At 34.5% G+C, this 20,474-nt stretch overlaps 1 protein-coding gene across 1 annotated transcript; it reads left to right on the top strand.

The window, feature by feature from the left end:
• Positions 1–8,887: 8,887 nt before the first annotated feature.
• Positions 8,888–13,291, top strand: LOC142524670 (serine/threonine-protein kinase STN7, chloroplastic-like). Its single transcript, XM_075628725.1, has 10 exons — positions 8,888–9,498; positions 9,598–9,684; positions 9,876–9,995; positions 10,087–10,185; positions 11,181–11,349; positions 11,449–11,542; positions 11,823–11,916; positions 12,003–12,059; positions 12,196–12,609; positions 12,899–13,291. The coding sequence occupies exons 1-10, from the start codon at positions 9,055–9,057 to the stop codon at positions 13,058–13,060; spliced, it is 1,740 nt and encodes a 579-aa protein (XP_075484840.1). The 5' UTR covers positions 8,888–9,054; the 3' UTR covers positions 13,061–13,291.
• Positions 13,292–20,474: the final 7,183 nt, after the last annotated feature.

Below are 20,474 nucleotides of genomic sequence, written 5' to 3'. Positions count from 1 at the left end.
TCAAACTCTTCAACCCTAACATCTCCAATGCTTTGTACTTCTGGTTCTGGATCTTTTCTTTTAAAAAATCTATGAATTGTAAATATTGATTTCCTGATAAAATAAAAAAATTATAATATGTTTAGCTTTATATATATATTTATAAAACAACTCGCATTGATATTTTTTTTTTAAAGTTGTTATATATTTTTATGTAATGTTTTTCTAGTTTAATACTTCACAAAATGTGCCAAGATGATGGGAAAATACAATGTTGAAATAATTACAAAGCTATCAACATATAAATCATAATCAATATCTATCACCACGGTATTAAATAACAACCAATAGATTACATAAAAATATTAGAGGCGCTAATTAGGAACAAATGGAACACACTAAATAGGGTAAAAACAACATCGAACAAATATTAAGATAACGAACACCACTTTTGAAATTATAAGAAAATAAAATGAAAATTAAAGCATAAAATTAAAAGTTATGAATTTATACCTAACTCCAAGTAATTAAAGCTAATCAATTATTGAAGCCCTCTTCGCCCCTAGCACTTGTTGTCTCCTGCCATCTGCTTTGACCCAAATCCAAGATTTTTTCAGTTTTCTCGACAGTGTAATTCTAGGCTTCTAGCGAAAGGAACTGTATGTTTTGAATTAATTGTTTAGAGGGCTTTTAAAAAAAAATTGGCCCACTTATATTTATAAATATTATTAATTTTTTTTTGCCCAGTGTGGGCAGCCCACATTTATAAATACTATTAATTTTTTTTGGCCTAGTGTGGGCTAATAAGCTTCGCCCATGCATACATTTACGACGTGGGGATGTGCTTTTAACACTATTCATCTTTTATTTACATTTCTTTTTAAAAATTTTGATCGTGTTCTATTAACTTTATCACAAATTGATGTTATCCGGATGAATTGGGTATAAGATAAGTGAGCAATCCACCGGATTATCAGGATAATATCATTGGCACCGTCTGTGAAAAATTGAGTCTGAGACGTTGATATGGCTCCTACTAGAAGAACTAATAAGGACACTTCTCCGGCTCCTGGAGATGGTGCACTTACTTCGGGACAAGTTGGTGGTCCTCCACTTACAGGGCCTCCCACTCTCATTACTTTATCCCCGGAGGAGTTGGCTCAGATGATATCCGAGGCAGTGGAAAGAGCCGTAGCCTGGAGAGATGCTTCTCATCAAGCTACGCGTGCAGGAGGAGAGTAGGAGGGAGAGCAAGATGCAGGGGAGGAGGAAGCAGGGAGAGAGGAGGGAGAATCGAGTGCCGGGTCCAAATCCCCGACTGTGGTAGAGGAGTTACAAGAGTTGAGGCAGAAGATGAGGGCATTGGAAGGACAGATGGAGGGTAGGAGTCGTTCCCGGGCAGTTATTAAGGGATGCTTATTTTCTTGAACCTATAGTCCGGGAACCTCTTCCCGGTAATTTCAAGCCTGCCAAAGTTAAAGATTATGATGGCAATGCAGACCCTGAGGAACACCTGGTCCAGGTTCGAGAATATGGCCATGTTGCACTACTATACTGAGAGAATCAAGTGAAAAGTGTTCTTAACTACTCTGGTTGATTCGGCAAGGTGGTTTGAGAGACTGTCCCCTCAGAGTTTTCATTCTTTTCAGGACTTCCAGAAGGTATTTTTACGCCATTTCAGTAGCAACAAAAAGTACAAAAAGACTATATTTAGTCTTTTCGAAGTCAAACAGAGCCCGGAAGAGAGCCTAAGGGCTTATATCAGAACGTAGGATGTCCCCACCTGTGCCACCGAAACAAAAGCAACAGCATTCACCCAGGGGCTGAGGGAGGGTGAGTTTTTCCGATAATTGACAAAGAAGGTGCCCGAGGATTTTGAAGATTTGTTGTCCCGGGCAAAGAAGTATATCAATATGGAGGAGGCACAAAAGCAGAAGAGAGAAACTGTAAGAAGGGAGAGAGAAGACCGAGTAGCTAAACCAGAGGAGAAGGGGCATAGAAGGGGTAACCAGGGGCATTTTTCACATCATGTGGCCTTGAAAATTACTCGGGACAGGGAAGTTCAGGGATGCAGTAGGGATTTGCCTCCGGATCATCAACTTACCAGGCCCGAGAAGAGGGGATTTTGCATCCTCCATAAGGTGTGTTACCACAACACCGAAGATTGCAAAACTGTAACATACCGTATTTTGAACTACTTGAAATTTTGCGGAAAATAAAGATTTTCTTAAATACCAAATGAACTTTCAATTTTCGTTCATAAATCAATTGTTCATCCAAAAATATTTGCGTTAAAAGAGATCACTAATAAAATTTGCTAAAGAAAAATACTTGTTTAAACATTGTAAACAAAACGTTAAATCAGAGTAGTTGAAACATTGCATAAAAATTAAAACATGTGCAGTCCTCGGGTTTAGCCTCCCGCTCAGTCCAAGCCGGCTCACTGGTCCCCACCTCTCGTCTCCTCAAAGTCATCCTCACCCTGCATCGATCAAGTCTAGTGAGTCTAAAGACTCAACATGCATAAACTGGGAATAACAAATAATACGTAATAAAGCCACATGCATCTTTAAAATAAAACGTACATACTTGAAACTTGAACTTGCCTACAAAAGCTTGAACGTACATACATATCATAGATGTGCCATCAACGTGAAACTTTTCTTAAACATGCTTGCATCGTACATACTTGAACATACATAAACTTCATCATTTTGCGTAGAGATAAATACGCCTGATCAGACTAAACCACAGTACTGGACTGACAGGGAAGATCCACTGCCACATACAAGAGATCCCCGTTCATGCTTTAATGGGTGGATTGGTCCCTGGTCATGCTTTATCACTTTCCAATCCTGATCTAAACCCGGTCATGCTTTACCGGGGTGGATTGGTCTCTGATCATGCTTTACCGCTTTCCAATCCCATACATAGTTTGGTCACAAGACATTTAGCATATCTCAAAAACATGAAAATATTTTCTTTTGCACGTCGAACATACTTACTTGGCGTTGAGGGATTCGTTGGATCTTGCTTGGGGCCACTGCTGCACATACTAACATGAGTTCAACCACTTATTTTTCAAAGCTTAAACGTAGGTATTCGTGCTCACCACCGAAGTAATTAAATAGCTTATGATATTCTAGATCACTCGGGACTTGATCTCGTATAATTATCGTACTAAACCATGACATCGAACCCCAAAGCAATCAACATAATTTTGCCCAAAAATGGAGTACACAGACCCCGTGCCCAGGTCCGGCTACGGGTTCGTGTAGGTTCTGTAAATTTTGTCTTGAAGAAAAGGAGGACCCGGACCCCGTGTTCTGGTCCGTGTAAGGGTTTGTGTACCTATTGTAAGGACATACTCGAAAAGAAGGAAAGGCACGGACCCCGTGCTAGGGTCCGTGTAGCCTCGGAATTTCAATCTGCGGGAAAATTCTTGCACTGCCTATTTCTCCAAATTAAAAAGACTAGACTATGAATCGATACCACGAGACCCATCCTAGGACTCTACGGTATTGACTTCAACCCGTACCAACAATCCAAACAACTCCGATATCGAATGCAACAACAAAACGACACAAAATTCGAGATTCGACACCATTATTCTTCCTAAGCTTTCTATTACTTGCCAACCTCAAACGGTACCTGAACACCTCCCACATCAACTCTAAATGCAGTAGTGATGGCCTAGCAATGTCCAACGAAGCCTGCAACTCAAACACTTCAAGGATTCATTAATAACATATTTTTCGAAAAAACGCAGTTTGCGCAGTCTCACGAAAACGGTCATAAATCACTCAATTCTTATCCAAATATTTTGAATTTTATATCAAATCGAAGATATCAAAAAGTTCTACGTTTCATATGTTGAAAGTTTTTCCGTAAAATCGACCGAAAAATTGCAGTACTCGAAAATACAGTAAAAATGAATTTCTGAGATCTAAAAACATTGCATAAATCGATCAAACAATTTTCTGCTCAAACTATTTACATTACACATGGATTTTTACGCATAAAAACATTACAACACATAATATGGCCAGATGACACAGGAAAAATAGAATATACATGCTTTTTGATGTTTAAACTCATGATACAGCGATACCGAAGCGGAAACGGCGCGAGGCTTGATCCGGGACGAACATGGCACTATTTTCATGAAGTAAATCAACGAAAACTCGTTGGAAATATTCAGAGAGGGGCGGCTGCACTCTTGCTCTAGGAACCCTAATATTTTTCTCTAAAAAATTGAAATGGAAAAGAAGGAAAAAATGTGTGTGTGTGTCGTGTGTTTTAATATAATTAAGAGAAAAGATTGCTTAATTAGGAATTAATAATGCTAATAAAAATGCTAATAAAAATGCTAATTAAAAATGTTAATTCTCACTACTAAGCAAAGTCCCCTAATTTAAAATAAAATGTACATCTGCTAAACTTTAAAAGTTTTAAAATCCTAAAATCACTAAATAAATAAATTAGGCTTTTAAAATACTAAAATTTAAGTAAATCATTTAAAATGCCACATTCTTAACTTAAAATAAAATACCACGTTTTAAAATTGCTAAAATCGTCGCCGGTCTCTTTTCCTCGATCCCGCATCGAATAATCGTCTGAAACATGAAACTCGAGAAAAAATTTTAACGTGCATCACCTAAAAATAATAATGTAAAATAATTAAATTAAATAGATCATGCATCGCTAAAAATCATTTTAAAATTAAATAAATAATTTAACAATTAAATAAATGTATGAGTTTTACGTGTACTGAATTTTTGGGCTCTACAAAAACGCTGAAAAGAGATTATGTCCCACCCTCTGTCCAGGGGCATAATCAATCTAATAAGAAGCCAAGATTGTCACCTTGGACGTCTCGGCAGCCAGGAACCAGTGCTAGGGGAGATTCAAGAAATGCCCTGAGGGGTGATCCGAATAGAAGAAGAGATCCGGAACTCGAGAGGAAGAAGACATCACCCCCCGTCTCTGGGGTAATAAAGATGATATCTGGAGGCTCCACTGATGGAGATTCCAATCGAGAGAGGAAGTCAAGAAGCAGTAGTGAGTGTTTAGAGGTGGAGGGAGTAAGAAGGAATGAGGCCGTCATTAGTTTTGGTCCTGAGGATCTCAAGGGTGTCAATATTCCCCATAACGATGCCCTGGTAATTCAAGCCATGGTTGAAAATTATGACATTATGAGGGTTTTTGTAGACTCGGGCAGTTATGTTAATGTCATATTCAAAGAGGCCTTTGCACAAATGAATTTGCAGGGATATCAACTGGAGACTGTGGACATAACACTTTTTGGCTTTGGTGGCCATGCTGTTTATCCCGAGGGGAGAGATTGTTTTGCCCTTGACTTTGGGTACCAGAGAGCTGAAGAAGATGGTGATGACTATTTCCACTATGGTGGATGCCCCGTCATAGTATAATATTATTTTGGGACGGCCAGCCATGAACGAGCTGAGGGCCGTAGCATCCACCTACCATCAAAATATTAAGTTCCCAGTAGAGAGTCAAGTCGGTGAAGTCCGGGGAGACCAACCTTCTTCCTGGAAGTGTTACATTGAAATGGTCCGGGGAGACCAGAAGAGAGCGAGAAAGGAAGGGAAGAAAGTTCAGAGTAGTGGGGAGATGGAGAGGGTAGTGGGGAGGAGAGAAGTCCAGTTTGTGGTAGAAGACGAGCAGGAGGTGGTGGAGATTGGGCCAGAAAAGGAAATCCGGATGGCCCGAGACCTTGACTTATCTACCCGGGTTAGTTTAATCAATTGTTTAAAAACTAATCTTAATGTTTTTGCCTTGTCCCAGCAGGAGCTGACAGGGATCTCACCCTTGATAGCGGAAGCATCACTTAAACATCCTCCCGGGATCTCACCCCGTGAAGCAAAAGAAGAGGCACTTTGATCCTGAGAAGGACAAAGTTATTGATGTGCAGGTGAAGGATTTGCTGAAAGCCGGTCACATTCGGGAAATATAATATCCTACCTGGCTCTCGAATGTGGTGCTGGTGTCAAAGTCCTCCGGGAAGTGGAGGATGTGTGTGGAATTCAGGAATCTCAACAAAGCTTGTCCCAAGGACCATTACCCCCTGCCCAGGATTGACCAGTTGGTATATTCCACCTCAGGGTATGAACTGCTCAGTTTCGTGGATGCTTACCAGAGGTATCATCAAATTTCCTTGGCCAAAAGTGATCAAGATAAGGCCAGCTTCATCACCTCGGAGGGCACATTCTGTTACGTTGTTATGCCTTTCGGGTTGAAGAATGCCGTGGCCACCTATCAGCGTCTTATGAGCAAAGTGTTTGAGAAGCAGTTGGGCATGAATGGGGAGGTGTATGTGGATGATATATTGGGCAAGTCCAAGGAGGTTATCGAGTTTATCTCTGACTTGGAGGAGACTTTTTCTACCCTCATGCATTATGGAATTAAGCTTAACCCGGTTAAATGTATCTTTGGTGTGAAAAGTGGTAAATTTTTGGGATTTGTATTGACAGAACGGGGGATCGAGGTGAATCAAGAAAATTCAGGTATGTACTGGACATGCCATCTCCTCGGTCTGTCCGAGAGGTTCAGAGGCTAACCGGAAAAATTGTTTCTCTCTCCCGGTTCATATCCCGACTGCCAGGTTCATAAAAATTCTGGAAAAATACCAACTGTCATATTTTTAAAATCTAAACATACTTCTGTAAATCGACCTCATTACACCAAAAAAATGAAAATTTCTTCTACTTTAATTCCGAAAATCAATTTTTTTGTAAGATTCAATCAATAATTTATTCAAGAGTAGGTCTCTTGTGAGACGGTCTCACGGATCTTTATATGTGAGACGAGTCATCTCTACCGATATTCACAATAAAAAGTAATACTCTTAGCATAAAAAGTAATATTTTTTCATGGATAACCCAAATAAGAGATCTGTCTCACAAAATACGACCCGTGAGACCGTCTCACACAAGTTTATGTCTTTATTCAATTTATATTTCATTATATTTAATTGTTAGTAATTTTTTTATTTTGTGTAAGTTTTAAATTTTAATTATGTATATTTTAATTTGTTATATGTATGTGAAATTTTATTATATTTTTTAAAAAACAATTATTGATTTGAAAAAAAAATTAAATATTTTAATGTCATCTAATCACTGAAAAAATATGAGATGTAGTTATCAATATTGACATCAGCATAAGACTGAAGTTAACTTCATCACACTATTGTACATGCTCTTAATATATAAAAATATGATTTAAATTTTTTAATTATACGCTGTCGAAATATAGACATTAAAAAAAATGTAACAAATCAAATATTTAAAAAATCGAAATTATTACCCAATTTTCATGAAAGGCATGCTGCAGTTTTATACTCGAAAATATAATTATTTATTTTCACTTTTCAATTTTTTAATAATTAATAAAATATATTTATTATAATTGAATATCAAATTCGAGATATCGTTCTTGAAACGTAAGCTTGATGCTAAATGAACTCTGAGTCAAATGACACATTTTAGTTTTCTTTCTCTGCTTGCCAAATAAATGTGGTTACCTCGGTAAATGCTTTTTCCTGATTAGATTTTGCTTCACCCATTTTTTCTGCTTTCTTATATATTGTTTAATACATAATTAAATATATTTCCAAGATTTAGGTAAGATCGATTAATTTACTACAGAAAACATTCCAATTAAAGCTTTATTACCTGCGATTTACTATTATACAAAAATATATATTTACAATAAAAAATGTATTGAAAAATAAAATCAATTATACATTATATTGTTTGAACAATTTTAAAGAATATTAATAGATTTTACATATATTATCTATAACTATTATTAAATACAAGCACCACATAATAACCACGTAGGTCTATTGGTGTGTTTCTACTTGTTAAATAACCCGCCTTCATAGTTTTGATTTCCTTTTTCAATTTTCTAAAACACTTATTTCAATTAATTAAACATATAATATTGATATATATTATTAAAAAACATAAAAAAATGTGATTAAGAATGACAATAGAATTATACTTTACATTAAATTTATAAACATGCAAGAGTCACAAGTTACCATTTAATTTTCCTTTGAATATATAATATTAACATGCAGTGGCGGAGCCCCAATCCTTGTCACCCGGGGGTGGTTCTAAATTTTTTTAAAAAAATTTATATGTAAATTTTTGTATGATTTTAGATAAATTTTATATTAGCACAGTAGATCGATTTAAAATATTAAAAAATTTAAGAGTTTAAAATTTTAGTTCATGGTTAACATAAAAGATCTATAAAACGACAATAGTATATTGAAAATTATTGATTTCATAATTATTTTTAAGTTCAACTATTATAAAACTTAAAACAAACACCTTGGAATAAAATAGAGCATAGAATAAATTCCAATAAATTATAGCCAATGTTCTAAAAAGTGCTTAATTTTGCTTAAGTTTTAATATGCTTAAGCTCGATTATATAACCACGACTATCTTTTTATAAATAATAATAAATAATAAATATAAGTATGACTTACTAATTGATAATGAATTTTTTTTATTATGTAATTTTGTAGTTTTGCAGTAACTATTAATTATTGTAATGTTATTTATAATTTGAAATTTTATTTATTTTATTTCAAATTTATGATAATTTTTTCATTTATTTTTTGACTTCAAATAATTAAAATTATAGTAAAAACTGAAAATGTTTTTCTGCTCTTATGGAAAACGCTTTTTGAAACTAGTTATAACCTTTGACTTACTGTTTGAATAACCCCAAAAATTACAATAATAGCCCAACAAAGGAAGATAATTACTTGTCAATTGTGATTTATATTACTTTCCCATCGGCCCTCGCAACCACAAAAAATACCAGAATTAACTGTCACTGGAAAATAAAATGAATTAAAACATATAAACTACTGAAAATTAATCCAGGCAAAGCGAGGTTACGGTATTCCAGAATCCCCATATTACTGAACCTGCGGGTGAAAACAAGTCCAGGCAATCAAAGAATTCTGATGATTTCCCAGCTCGATGTTTGATTAGTTTTTTCAGACAAAACCACGCACCCACTTAGATTTCGATGGCTACTGTGGCCGCTGGTACTGGTGTTGGGCTCGGAGGAGTGAAGCTTCAGTCCTTCAATACCAAACCCCTTTCTTCATTTCTGGGCAAGAAGCTTATTATTAAGAATCTCTCTAAATCAAGAGGAGCAAACAAGAGATTTTGCACTTCTAAGGCAGGGAATATGGTGATTTTTGCTTCGGCGGGCGAAAGTTTCAATTTTGTTCACGATCTTTTTCTGGGTGTTGGAGTGGGACTCCCATGTACAGTAATGGAGTGTGGCGATATAATCTATAGAAGCACGCTGCCCAAGTCAAATGGGATTGCGGTTACAGTTCCTGGTGTGATTCTAGCTCTGGGTACTCTTTCTTATCTCTGGGCTACTCCTGGTGTGGCGCCTGGATTCTTCGATATGTTTGTTCTTGCTCCTTTGGAAAGAATCTTTAGGCCTACTTATAAGAAGGTCTCTGAAACGAGTATTTTCTTTTTGACGAGTTCTATTGATTTATTGATGATGATTGTTTGTGGGTTTTGAGGTTTTTGATTTGTGGTTAAATCGCAGGATGACATTGTGTTGGGGAAGAAGTTGGGCGAGGGATCTTTTGGAGTGGTTTACAAAGCTACAATGGCTAAGAAGTCCGCTTCAAAGGTTTTTATTTTGACAAATCTCTTGGAAATTTTCGATGTTTTCCCTATATTTATTTTTGATATTCAGCTGAATAATTGTGTTTGAATTCCATTGTGATGCTTCAAATATGTTTGATATCGAGCGATTGTTAAGGTTTTGGTGAAAGACTTTGGAAAGCTATTTACTAATTATCGCTCATGTTTTGCCCAAAGTATGATGATGTAGTCCTGAAAAAAGCTACTGAATACGGAGCCGTGGAGATATGGATGAACGAGCGGGTTCGAAGGGCCTGTGCTAATAGCTGTGCTGATTTTATATACGGCTTTCTTGAGGTTTCAGTTACTCCAGTATTTTCACCTCGCAGCTTTGTAGTGTGACCTTTAATTTCAATTCGAAACTCCGACACTTTAAATTATATTTCAGAGCTCTCCTAAGAAAGGTGCTGAATATTGGTTGCTATGGAAGTTTGAAGGAGAAGCCACGCTTGCTGATTTATTGCAGAGTAGAGAATTTCCTTACAATGTTGGTACCTTCTTGGACCATCTTCAAGTTACAGATGTTTATTCCTTTGTTTTTTGACTGAATATCACCTCTGCTGGTTATAAAGAAAATAAAAAAAGCAATCTAAACCCGCCCCTTTAGTTGTTTTTTCAAATTAACTTCCTGCAACGTGATATTGATGAATGGTAATATGGGTAGTTTTGAGGTTGTGGGTATTCCTAATAACTATCTATTGCATGTTACCATGGTGACTATGAGAACCAGAAATTCACGAACAAAATGGCACATGATTTGACTTTTGGTAGCTTTTGGATGAATTTTGTACGATATGGCCTGCAAATTAACCAATGCAACAGTTTATAATCATATAAAGTAGCCAATGCAATATTTTTCTGGTCATGTTGAGACACAATATTCTAGTGCAGTTTCTACACTTGAATTATCATATTTTCAATATCCTTCGCAAAGGACATGTACGCTACAACAAACATAGTGCACAGTGATATTTATGTTAAAAGTGTAGTTGGTTTAGTTCATTAGTTCATGCCTGTGCATGGGTATGTGAAGTGACTTTGTTATCTATCCTCGGTTAGCTACATAGTGACATGATGGCATCTAGACTTGATTTGAAATCTCCCTCTGATTTTCCGTTCATGGGTCACACTTTGGTCGCAGAATTGTTTGTATTTGACCCACCATTTTTTCAAAATATCAGATTCAGATGCATTTCCTTGACAATTGTACATTACTTAATCCCTCAGAAAATTACTTACATACTGCACATTTCTTAACTATATACTGCAGTGTTGTTCGAGAGAGGATTTGACTTATAACTAATAATTGTAACATGTGAAAGCAATCTATGTCTGCACTTCCCGAATATGGTAATAATTGTTGAAACAAATAAGACGGACTTCTGGAGTCAAATTATTATCCTCATCTGCGTCGATGTATGAAGTTGCTGTCTCAGGATGCGAAATTGACATTTGTAACCAAAGATCTATTGTCATTTTCAGGTGGAAGCATTGATTCTTGGAGAAGTTCCGGACGCACCAAAGGGACTAGGAAGGGAAAATAGAATAATTCAGACAATCATGCGACAGCTCTTATTTGCATTGGAAGGTCTGCATTCTACCGGGATTGTCCATCGGGATATTAAGCCCCAAAACATTATATTTTCTGAAGGTGACAGCACAATCACAATGATGTACTGACAATGGAAATTTTTCTAACATATTCCTCTTTTACTGGAAATAGTCTTCACTTATTATAATATTGTGGCAGATTCTCGAACATTCAAAATCATAGATCTTGGAGCGGCCACAGATTTGAGAGTTGGTATCAATTACATCCCTAAGGAGTTTTTGCTTGATCCGAGGTACCTTTCTTGAAACACAACATTGGTTTCTAGTTATGTTAACAGTTGTAGCCAGTTAGTAACAAAAGGTCCGTGGCATGCATGTCTTTGTAATGATTGAAATAAGCAGTTTTCACGGTTAAAGTCTTATAAACTATGAAATGCACTTGAACACTATTTGCCCTGATAAATGTAGATGACAATCTATCTGATCCTTTTTATATTTTAGCTGCTAACATTTAACGATTTAGTTCAACGAATAGTTGAAAATTGATTATTATTTGATTCTCTTTCCCTATAGATATACTGCTCCTGAACAATATATTATGAGCACTCAAACCCCCTCAGCTCCCTCACTACCTGTTGCCACCGCACTTTCCCCCGTTCTATGGCAGGTTTTCCATCAATTCTCTTTATATGATATAAATATTGACCAATAATTCACATGTCTATGCATTTTGATTCTAAATTCTTTTATCAGTTGAATTCACCAGACAGATTTGACATCTACAGCGCTGGTTTGATAATCCTACAAATGGTGAGTACTAAGTATGCATGTTTCATGGATGATCCTACCATCCACCTATACTATCAATATTTATAAAGATTATTTTTTGGAATATGATATACTAATAAATGCCATGATTTTTCACACAAAATAATTTTTAATATAGGCTTTCCCAGCTTTGCGGAGCAATAGTGCCCTCATACAATTCAACCGCCAACTTAAAAGATGTGAATTTGACTTAAATGCATGGCGAAAAACTGTAGAGCCGCGTGCTAGCCCTGATCTTCGACGTGGATTTGAATTGTTAGATTTGGATGGTGGAATTGGATGGGAACTTTTAATGTCCATGGTTCGGTATAAAGCTCGACAGAGAATCAGTGCAAAGGCAGCCTTAGCCCATCCCTACTTTGACAAAGAAGGCCAACTGGCTTTGTCTTTCGTGCAGAGTCTAAGGCTACAACTTATCCGAGCTACACAACAAGATTATAGTGAAGCTGCAAAGTGGATTATTCAGCTAATGGCTAAGTCGGGAACTCAGAAAGATGGTGGCTTCACAGAAGCTCAGCTCCAAGAACTTAAGGTTTGTATCTAAACTGTTCTTTAACTGCAAAAACTAAATTGTGTCTATTCCCCTTGAAATTTGGCATGATCATATAAATACTTCGTACGAGTTTGAATAATTGAAACCAGAGATCCAACAAAGGGAGCTAAATACGCCTTCCAAAAATCCTCCAGTCATCTCAACCTCCCCTTTGTCCCGAATTTCTGATCTGCCACTGAATTTGTAACAACCATCGAATAATGGAAAGCCACACTTGAGGCTATCTTTTTAAGGCTCAACGTATTTATTGATTGTCAAAATGTAACAGGAAGCCCCGCCAAAGAAAAAGGCGAGCCTTGAGAGGAATGCACTGGCCTCAGCTCTTCGACTTCAGAGGAAGATAATTCGAACAATGAACGAAAGTGTTGATGAACTGAACGAGCGTAGGAAGAGCTTCTGGTGGAGCAAATGGATCCCGAGAGAGGAATGATATACACACTTGGCCTTTTCTCTCTTCATGTAAATTTTGTGCAGTTTTCACATATAATATCATGCTGGTTGAGTACATATAATTGACAAAAAGAAACAATTAGTATTGACAATAGAGATAAATATTGTGCTAATATGAGATGATAAACGTAGATACTTTCATAATTTTTTATTTTTCTTCTACGTAGGAGTAGTAAAGAACTCTATTATATTGCATAATATCGCTAAAAGCCCCCTGACTTGATCACATGCTCTTCTATCTTTGAGGATAAAAACATTTATTAAATTAACCATGAATTATTATACTAAAAAGGTAATTTTATTAATTTTGCAATGGGATACTTGCAAACAAACAAAGAAAGATAAACGATTCTTTTTGGCATTCTTATTTTTCGTCCAACATTTATTTTTCTTCAAATTTTTATTTTTCGTCCAATTTTGGTCCTTTTTTACCCATTCTTTAGCTATGGGGGAAAGACTGCTACAACAATTCCATTATCATTGAAGTTGAGAGTTCTAATGTATGATTTCAATTTGTCGAGGCTATACGGGTTATCCTACACTCCGCATAGCATGGGTAAAATTTGCATCCTTGGATACCAAATATGCTGGACTGAGTTTCACGTAAAATATGAGAGAACTACATGATCTAATAACATTGGAACAAAATCATACCTTTCGCATCTATCGCTTGCGTGCAGGGAGATTTTGAAGAAGGAGAATGATCAAATTTATTTCTCGAGAAACAAGTGGGCTCATTCTTACAGACATATGCCCTCGTTGCTCTTCAACCTTCTTTTCTAAGATAAGAATAAAAAGGGCACCGAACTAGTCAATGCCTGAGAATGGGGGCATAAGAGTTGAAAGTAGTTTCTTTTAGTACGAGATCGCTCCTTTTTTTAGGAGCAGAGGTGGTGGCGGTCCAGTTAATGAGCCTCCCGCACCTTCGGAAATGTTCATTTTAATCGAGTCAGTGCCCAGGCCGTCGACCACTACTATTGTGGCTAGATATTGACCTTTGGATCTCCATCATATGATGTAGGTCATTCGTGAAATATATGAGATTCCTATGATCAAATGATAAGTTAAAGAAAATGGGGGAAAGAGCGATGCAACAGATGTAGCATCGACTTGTCTTATAGCCTACCTCGAAGTCACGATCAATTTTTGGGCTGAGCTGGAATCTCCTTTCCTTTTGTTGACCCAATTGAGCCAAATTTTCTATCAAATTAAATAAACATAGATGATAACTTTATCAATATTTATTAGAATTTTACCATAATTAATGAGGTCTATATGAATTTTTCTATGTTAAATGTGAAGTGCTTTTCCCATTATTAGATTTTAACATTTGGATTTTTAACACATAATATGAAATTTTCATCGAAATTCGAGAGATTCGCCATCACATGATGTTTGAATATGAGGAAAATATTTCGGGATATATCATTCACCAACTCGAGCTAGCTTATGATGTTGAGCTGATGTATAAGTACTATTTCAAAAGTTAACAAGCAATGACATAGATATCATATGTATGTATATATGGGTGCGGTATTAGAGATTCGCAATCTTTACCCTATCGATTTTGTTGGTCAATTATTTTTTAAGTTGTTATATTTGAGTTCTTTATAAAACTTTTTTTTTCTAGATAAAATCTTTTTCTCTTCTCGAGGGCCAAAGGATGCGTGGATCAAACCTGTCTATTTTCACAAGCGTGTGGTACTTTGTGATTTAATTTTGTAGCTTTCGCAGGAAATTTCATATGATAAAGACATAAAGCATAAAATCCTAGTCATTTTAGCACCCCACAAAATACTACGTACTACAATTATCTAGTAAACCTACGGCACCTTATCCTCCCTTTCTAGAAATAACATTTGACCTACTAGTCTGATCAATAATAATTTTTAAACAACTACAAAATTAAAAACCAAATTTATTAGTTTTAGCGTTAATTATGTATATTTTTAAAAATACAAGCACTAAATTGATCATTTAGCCAAGAATTTTAGATAATCCTTGCCATGCACAACGTTAAAATTCACAATAATGTCCGTAATAAGGACACCAACTTTTTATTCCAACTTTATCCTTATATGCTACTAATATTACAATTTTGTTTCTTTTTTGTTTTTTTTTTAAAAATTCAGCACACACTTTTATTTTTATTTTTTTTATTTCAACAATTCAAATATCAATTTATTCCCTCTATAATTTGTCAATTTCACTTTAGTCTATCGATAATGATAAAAAAGACTGTACACACACGCATCGTCTATACAGAGTAACTAGTATAATATATATTTCCTATATATACTTTAAATGATTGTTGGTGCTGGTCTCTAAACATTGTCGCACATGAGATGTGATGAACATGCTTGGCCATCAAAAGCAAATATATATGGTGACAAGAATTGGTGATAACATTAAAGTTGGTTATGATGTGAAATTTTGTAGTAGGATTCAGCCCACTTCCCAATTCTTCGATGGTGTTGAGTTTAGGTAGAATGTCAAATTAAATAAAGAATATATAAATTATTTTTTTACATATTTATATATATAGTTTTTAAATTTTATGATTAACTCCAAATCCAATAATTGCAATATTTCAATCATCAACTGCAAGCTACAATACATAGCCAATAAACAATGGAAATATGTTGCCTGATCCAAGCCATTGCCGACCCACTATGTTGGCGGGTAAAGCCAACAAATATGGGGACACAAATATTCAATTCCACATAGTTTCGAGCAAGTAAATGGAGCTGATGGAATATTTTGCATATATCAATACAACTAAGATATATAATATATATATAAGAAATATATGATAATATGAAGGGAGACCATTGTACACACACCGACAAATTGGAATTTCGTCGTTGCGGGCAACAATTATATTAAGAGCAGGTCTTTTGTGATATGGTCTCACCGATATTTATTCGTTATAATGACCAACCCTACTCATATTTACAAGAAAAAGTAATAGTTTTGAGATAAAAATTAATAATTTTTTATGAGTGGTCTAAATAGAGAACATGTCTCGCAAAACTAATGTATGACACCGTCTCATAATTTTTCCTTATGTTATATTAAATGGATTGAAAATGAAATAAAAACACAAGACGTGATTGATTTTATATCTATTTATACCAATATATAATCAAGGATACGTGTGAATTTTGTCTTATATATTTCTACTTGAATTTGACAACAAGATCACGTAATTTATGAACGCACTCGATCGACAAATTGAATCACCCAACTTGCTGATCACATCCCCTTTAATTGAAATCTTAGTTTTTACGGGGGGGAAAAAAACAAGAATTTAGCAGAATAAAATAAGTGAAAATCTAAGGGGAAGGAAACAAGTTGTGTGTGTTAATCCCAATAATTTAATCGTGGGAATGGAATCCCAAGTGGAGAGGGGTCCCATCGGAGGAATTGTCTGGTGAGCTAGGGAGCACTCGCACGCTCTTCCATGTCCCGTCCTTGCTTTGCCCCACCACTTCACAATCAACAAAGCCCCCTCCAATCTACTCTATAAAAACCATCGCCTTGCACTGATTGTAAACCACTTCAACCACAACCCTTTCAAGAAATTTACTATTCCCTTTTCCAAGGTGAAAAATGAAGATGAATCAGTGGCAGCGCAAAGAGAAGAATTTCGAGTCGGGGGCTTGGAAGAGTCCTTAGAGAGCAAAGGGCTAGGCTTTACATCATCAGAAGATGTGTAGTCATGCTTCTTTGCTATCACGATTGAGATTCAGCCCTTTCTCGACCCGGTTGAATTGATTTTCACTCGAGAAGAGACGATTGTCGAGTAAACTGCTCGAGGGTTCCCCCAAAGAACCAATGGTCGGTCTTGGACCTCGACTCCATTGGGAAGAATGTGTCGAGAAAGAGCTCTATATATGCTGATATTTTGATCTATATCTTTATGTAGGATAGTGTATAGCAGAAAGATTAGTGAAAATCTCAACAATTTTGTACTAGTTAACCTCAAGGCCGGGGCCTTTCTTGTATATATGGGATACACCAATTTTGAATTGGAACTATCATTTTGATTCAATTCTTGAATATGTATTTTCTTGCACAATCATCGAGGAATGACGATTTGAGATTAACTAATTTCACTGGAAATTGGCTTTGAAAGGAAAGAAACATCTTGAAATGAGACCAAAACATTAAAGAAGAACAAAATTTTCTCCATCGCTATGTCTGATTGTACTCTGCGGATCTAATCTGGTGTTTTTAATGTCTTGCTTTTTTTTTTTCTTTTTGCCAAATGAATAAATTCTTTAAAAAATATAATGTTATGTTTTCAACTCGAAAAATTCTAGTAATTTTTAGTTTGCTCTTCTGTTTTGTGGAAAAGGCCATTGATTCGTATCCGTGGTTGATATCCAATCATGTCAGGGATCGATTTCACAACTTTAATCGTACATATGAATTTATCCTAAATTCTGAAATAACTACTGCTTCATAATAGTTCACCCACAAACACTCAGCAATCAAGAAAAGATTATTTTATTTCCCTTAAAAAAAGCATTTGGCTATATTTCTTCCAATGATTAATAAGATTACAAGAAATCCAAAAGGCAAGATTATGCAATGATATCAACGATTTTATGTGTAGATACGAATATAATACATAAACTTTGTGAGCTAATCTCATGAATCAATTTTGTGAGACGAATTTTCTATTTTAGTCATTCATATTTTTCATTATAAATATAGACAATATTGGCATGTCTCATCTAGTACCAGACTTATGATTTGGACGATACGCTCTAGTTTTTTTTTCAAGCACGGAAACCCTAGACCCAGAAGTAGTAGGATTAATTATCATAAGAATAATAAATAAATATGTCGAAATTTTTTGTGTGAAAATTATCGAATTCAAAATAAGTGTCCGATAGCACGTCGATCAATTAATTTAATAAGAAATGAGAGTTAGCACTTAATTTCGTTGGTGCTATCCAATCGAATAAAATTCAATTATTTGCTTATTTCAAGGAGTGAATTTACAAGCTCAATCAAGCTTTTTTGAAAATCTCAAGGGTATTAATAAGGATCTTGAGCTAACATCATATAATCCAATTGAGACATTCTCGAATAGGCCAAACTTCTCTTAATATCTTTTTGAGCAAGAGCAAAACTAGCTCCTAAAAATATTGTTATTATGCTATCAACGAGATAAAATTCATTATATAAGGTATAACTATGAAAAAAGGAAGAAAGCGAGCTACATGAAAAATATCCACTCGTAAGGTCGTCTCGTAAGAAGAATATTGATAAATATGTATTAGCCCTAAAATCATTAAAGGATCAATAATTATGATTCAAAATCAAATCCCATTATGATTTAGTCAAACTCTTGAGGTAACTGTTTAAAGGCACGCCCACACAATTATAGTGAATCAAATCTTTTCCAAATATTGTATTAGTCGCGCTAATTGTCTTTCTCGGCCGCTTAATATTTAATGACATGCCATTTTTTTTTCTTAGGTACTATTGTTTTGTACCATTTAATTTAATTATTACGGAAGGTGGCTTGAAAATTGATTATATATATATATATATATATATACACACTAAGGACAATGTTTACAAAATCGTCTTAGGTAATCTCAATCAAAAAAGATAATCTTGTTTAATTTGAATGTCTGGGATAAAACACAATCTACGGGTTTTGTGGGGCCTGCGAATTTCGGTGTTCAACTCATGCTTGATTAGAAATAGACAGCGGAGTGATAGATGATTTATTTTTATTTCTTGTTAAATATGTTTTGTCTTTATTTTTTATATTATAAATTGATAATTGTTGAAAAATAAGAGTTGAAATATTTGAATGTTGAAAATAAGAGTTGTAAATATTGAAAATTAGTGTGTGATGATGTATGTAATGATGTATTTATTTTTGGATAATTTTCAAATAAATTCTATAAATAAGTCTATCAATTTGCGAAGAAAATAACAATTGAATAAGAAAAAAAATTTTATAAAGTGTGTAGTTTAATATATTTTGTGTTTGAGATTTTTACTTTTTACCGTAAATTTTTACTTTTAACACGTTATCAGCACGATATTCGAATGTTCGGTTCTCCATATTTTTCCAAGCTCCAAAACACAAAAAAGATAACAATATTCAAAAGTAAAAATATTTATTTTACTATTTATTTATTCTTAATTTGTATATATTTAATATATAATATCATGTTATTATATAAAAGGAGTTTATGACACCTTATTATAATAACGTGATGTGATTATATTATTACATTGTTTATATAATTTTATTGTGTTACTGTTTATTTATTAATGTATATATATATTTGAATAATATCATTTTATTATATAAAATGAGTCTATAACACCTCATTATAATAACGTGATGTGATTATTTCACTGTTTATATATTTTTATTGTGTTATATAATAATTATATATATATATATTTGTATAATGTCACAATATTATATAAAAGAAGTCTCTTACAACTCATTATAATATTGTGATATGATATACATAATTATTTAAAAATGATTAACATTATATACATCATATTATTATCATAAAATTTACATATACATACATTTATTTTTTAAGATTTTGCAACGGTCATAAACGACTAATTTTTACCCTATAAATATGAATTCACTAACGCATTCAATCACTCCAAACTTACTCTTCCTCCCTAAAAGGTTACTTCATCAAGATTTTCGAAGAAGAAGATGATTCTTTCAAAGTTATTTTGTATAATTATTTTGATTATTATATTCACTAGTCTTGTATTTATCGGAGAATATCCGCCTCGCGTCTTTTCTTTATTTTTAAGAATGCTTGATAATTTATACGTTACTTTTTATTGTCATATTAATAGATTTAGAACTTAACTAATAAAATGTATTGTTATTTTCTAGTACACCATGTCAAACTTGACAAAGCTCGAATTTGTTGCGTTCGACATTACTGGGAAAAAAATTATATGTCATGGACTCTCGATGTAGAAATACATCTTGAGTCATTGGGTCTAAGTGAGACCATTAAAAAAAATGGTATCTCAACATCACAAGAAAAATGAAAATCTATAATATTTTTGTGTCGACACTTTGATGAAAGATTAAAATGTGAATATCTCATTGAGAAAGATCTCATGCCTTTATGGAAAGTATTAAAAGAAAGATTTGAACATATAAGGAAAGTTATACTTCCGACCGTCCGTGATGAATAGATTACGTTAAGGTTCAAAGATTTTAAGAAAGTCAGTGATTACAATTCGGCGATGTATCGAATAATCTCGCAATAATAATTTTGTGGACATGAGGTCACAGAATCAGAAATACTTGAGAAAACATTTTCCACTTTTAACGCATCAAATATAACTGTACATCAACAATATAGAGTGCG

Source organism: Primulina tabacum, chromosome 14 (assembly GCF_025594145.1).
Source record: "Primulina tabacum isolate GXHZ01 chromosome 14, ASM2559414v2, whole genome shotgun sequence".
NCBI classification, from domain to species: domain Eukaryota; kingdom Viridiplantae; phylum Streptophyta; class Magnoliopsida; order Lamiales; family Gesneriaceae; genus Primulina; species Primulina tabacum.
Note: the sequence above shows the minus strand (reverse complement) of the source record. Positions and strands in the feature narration are given on the sequence as shown.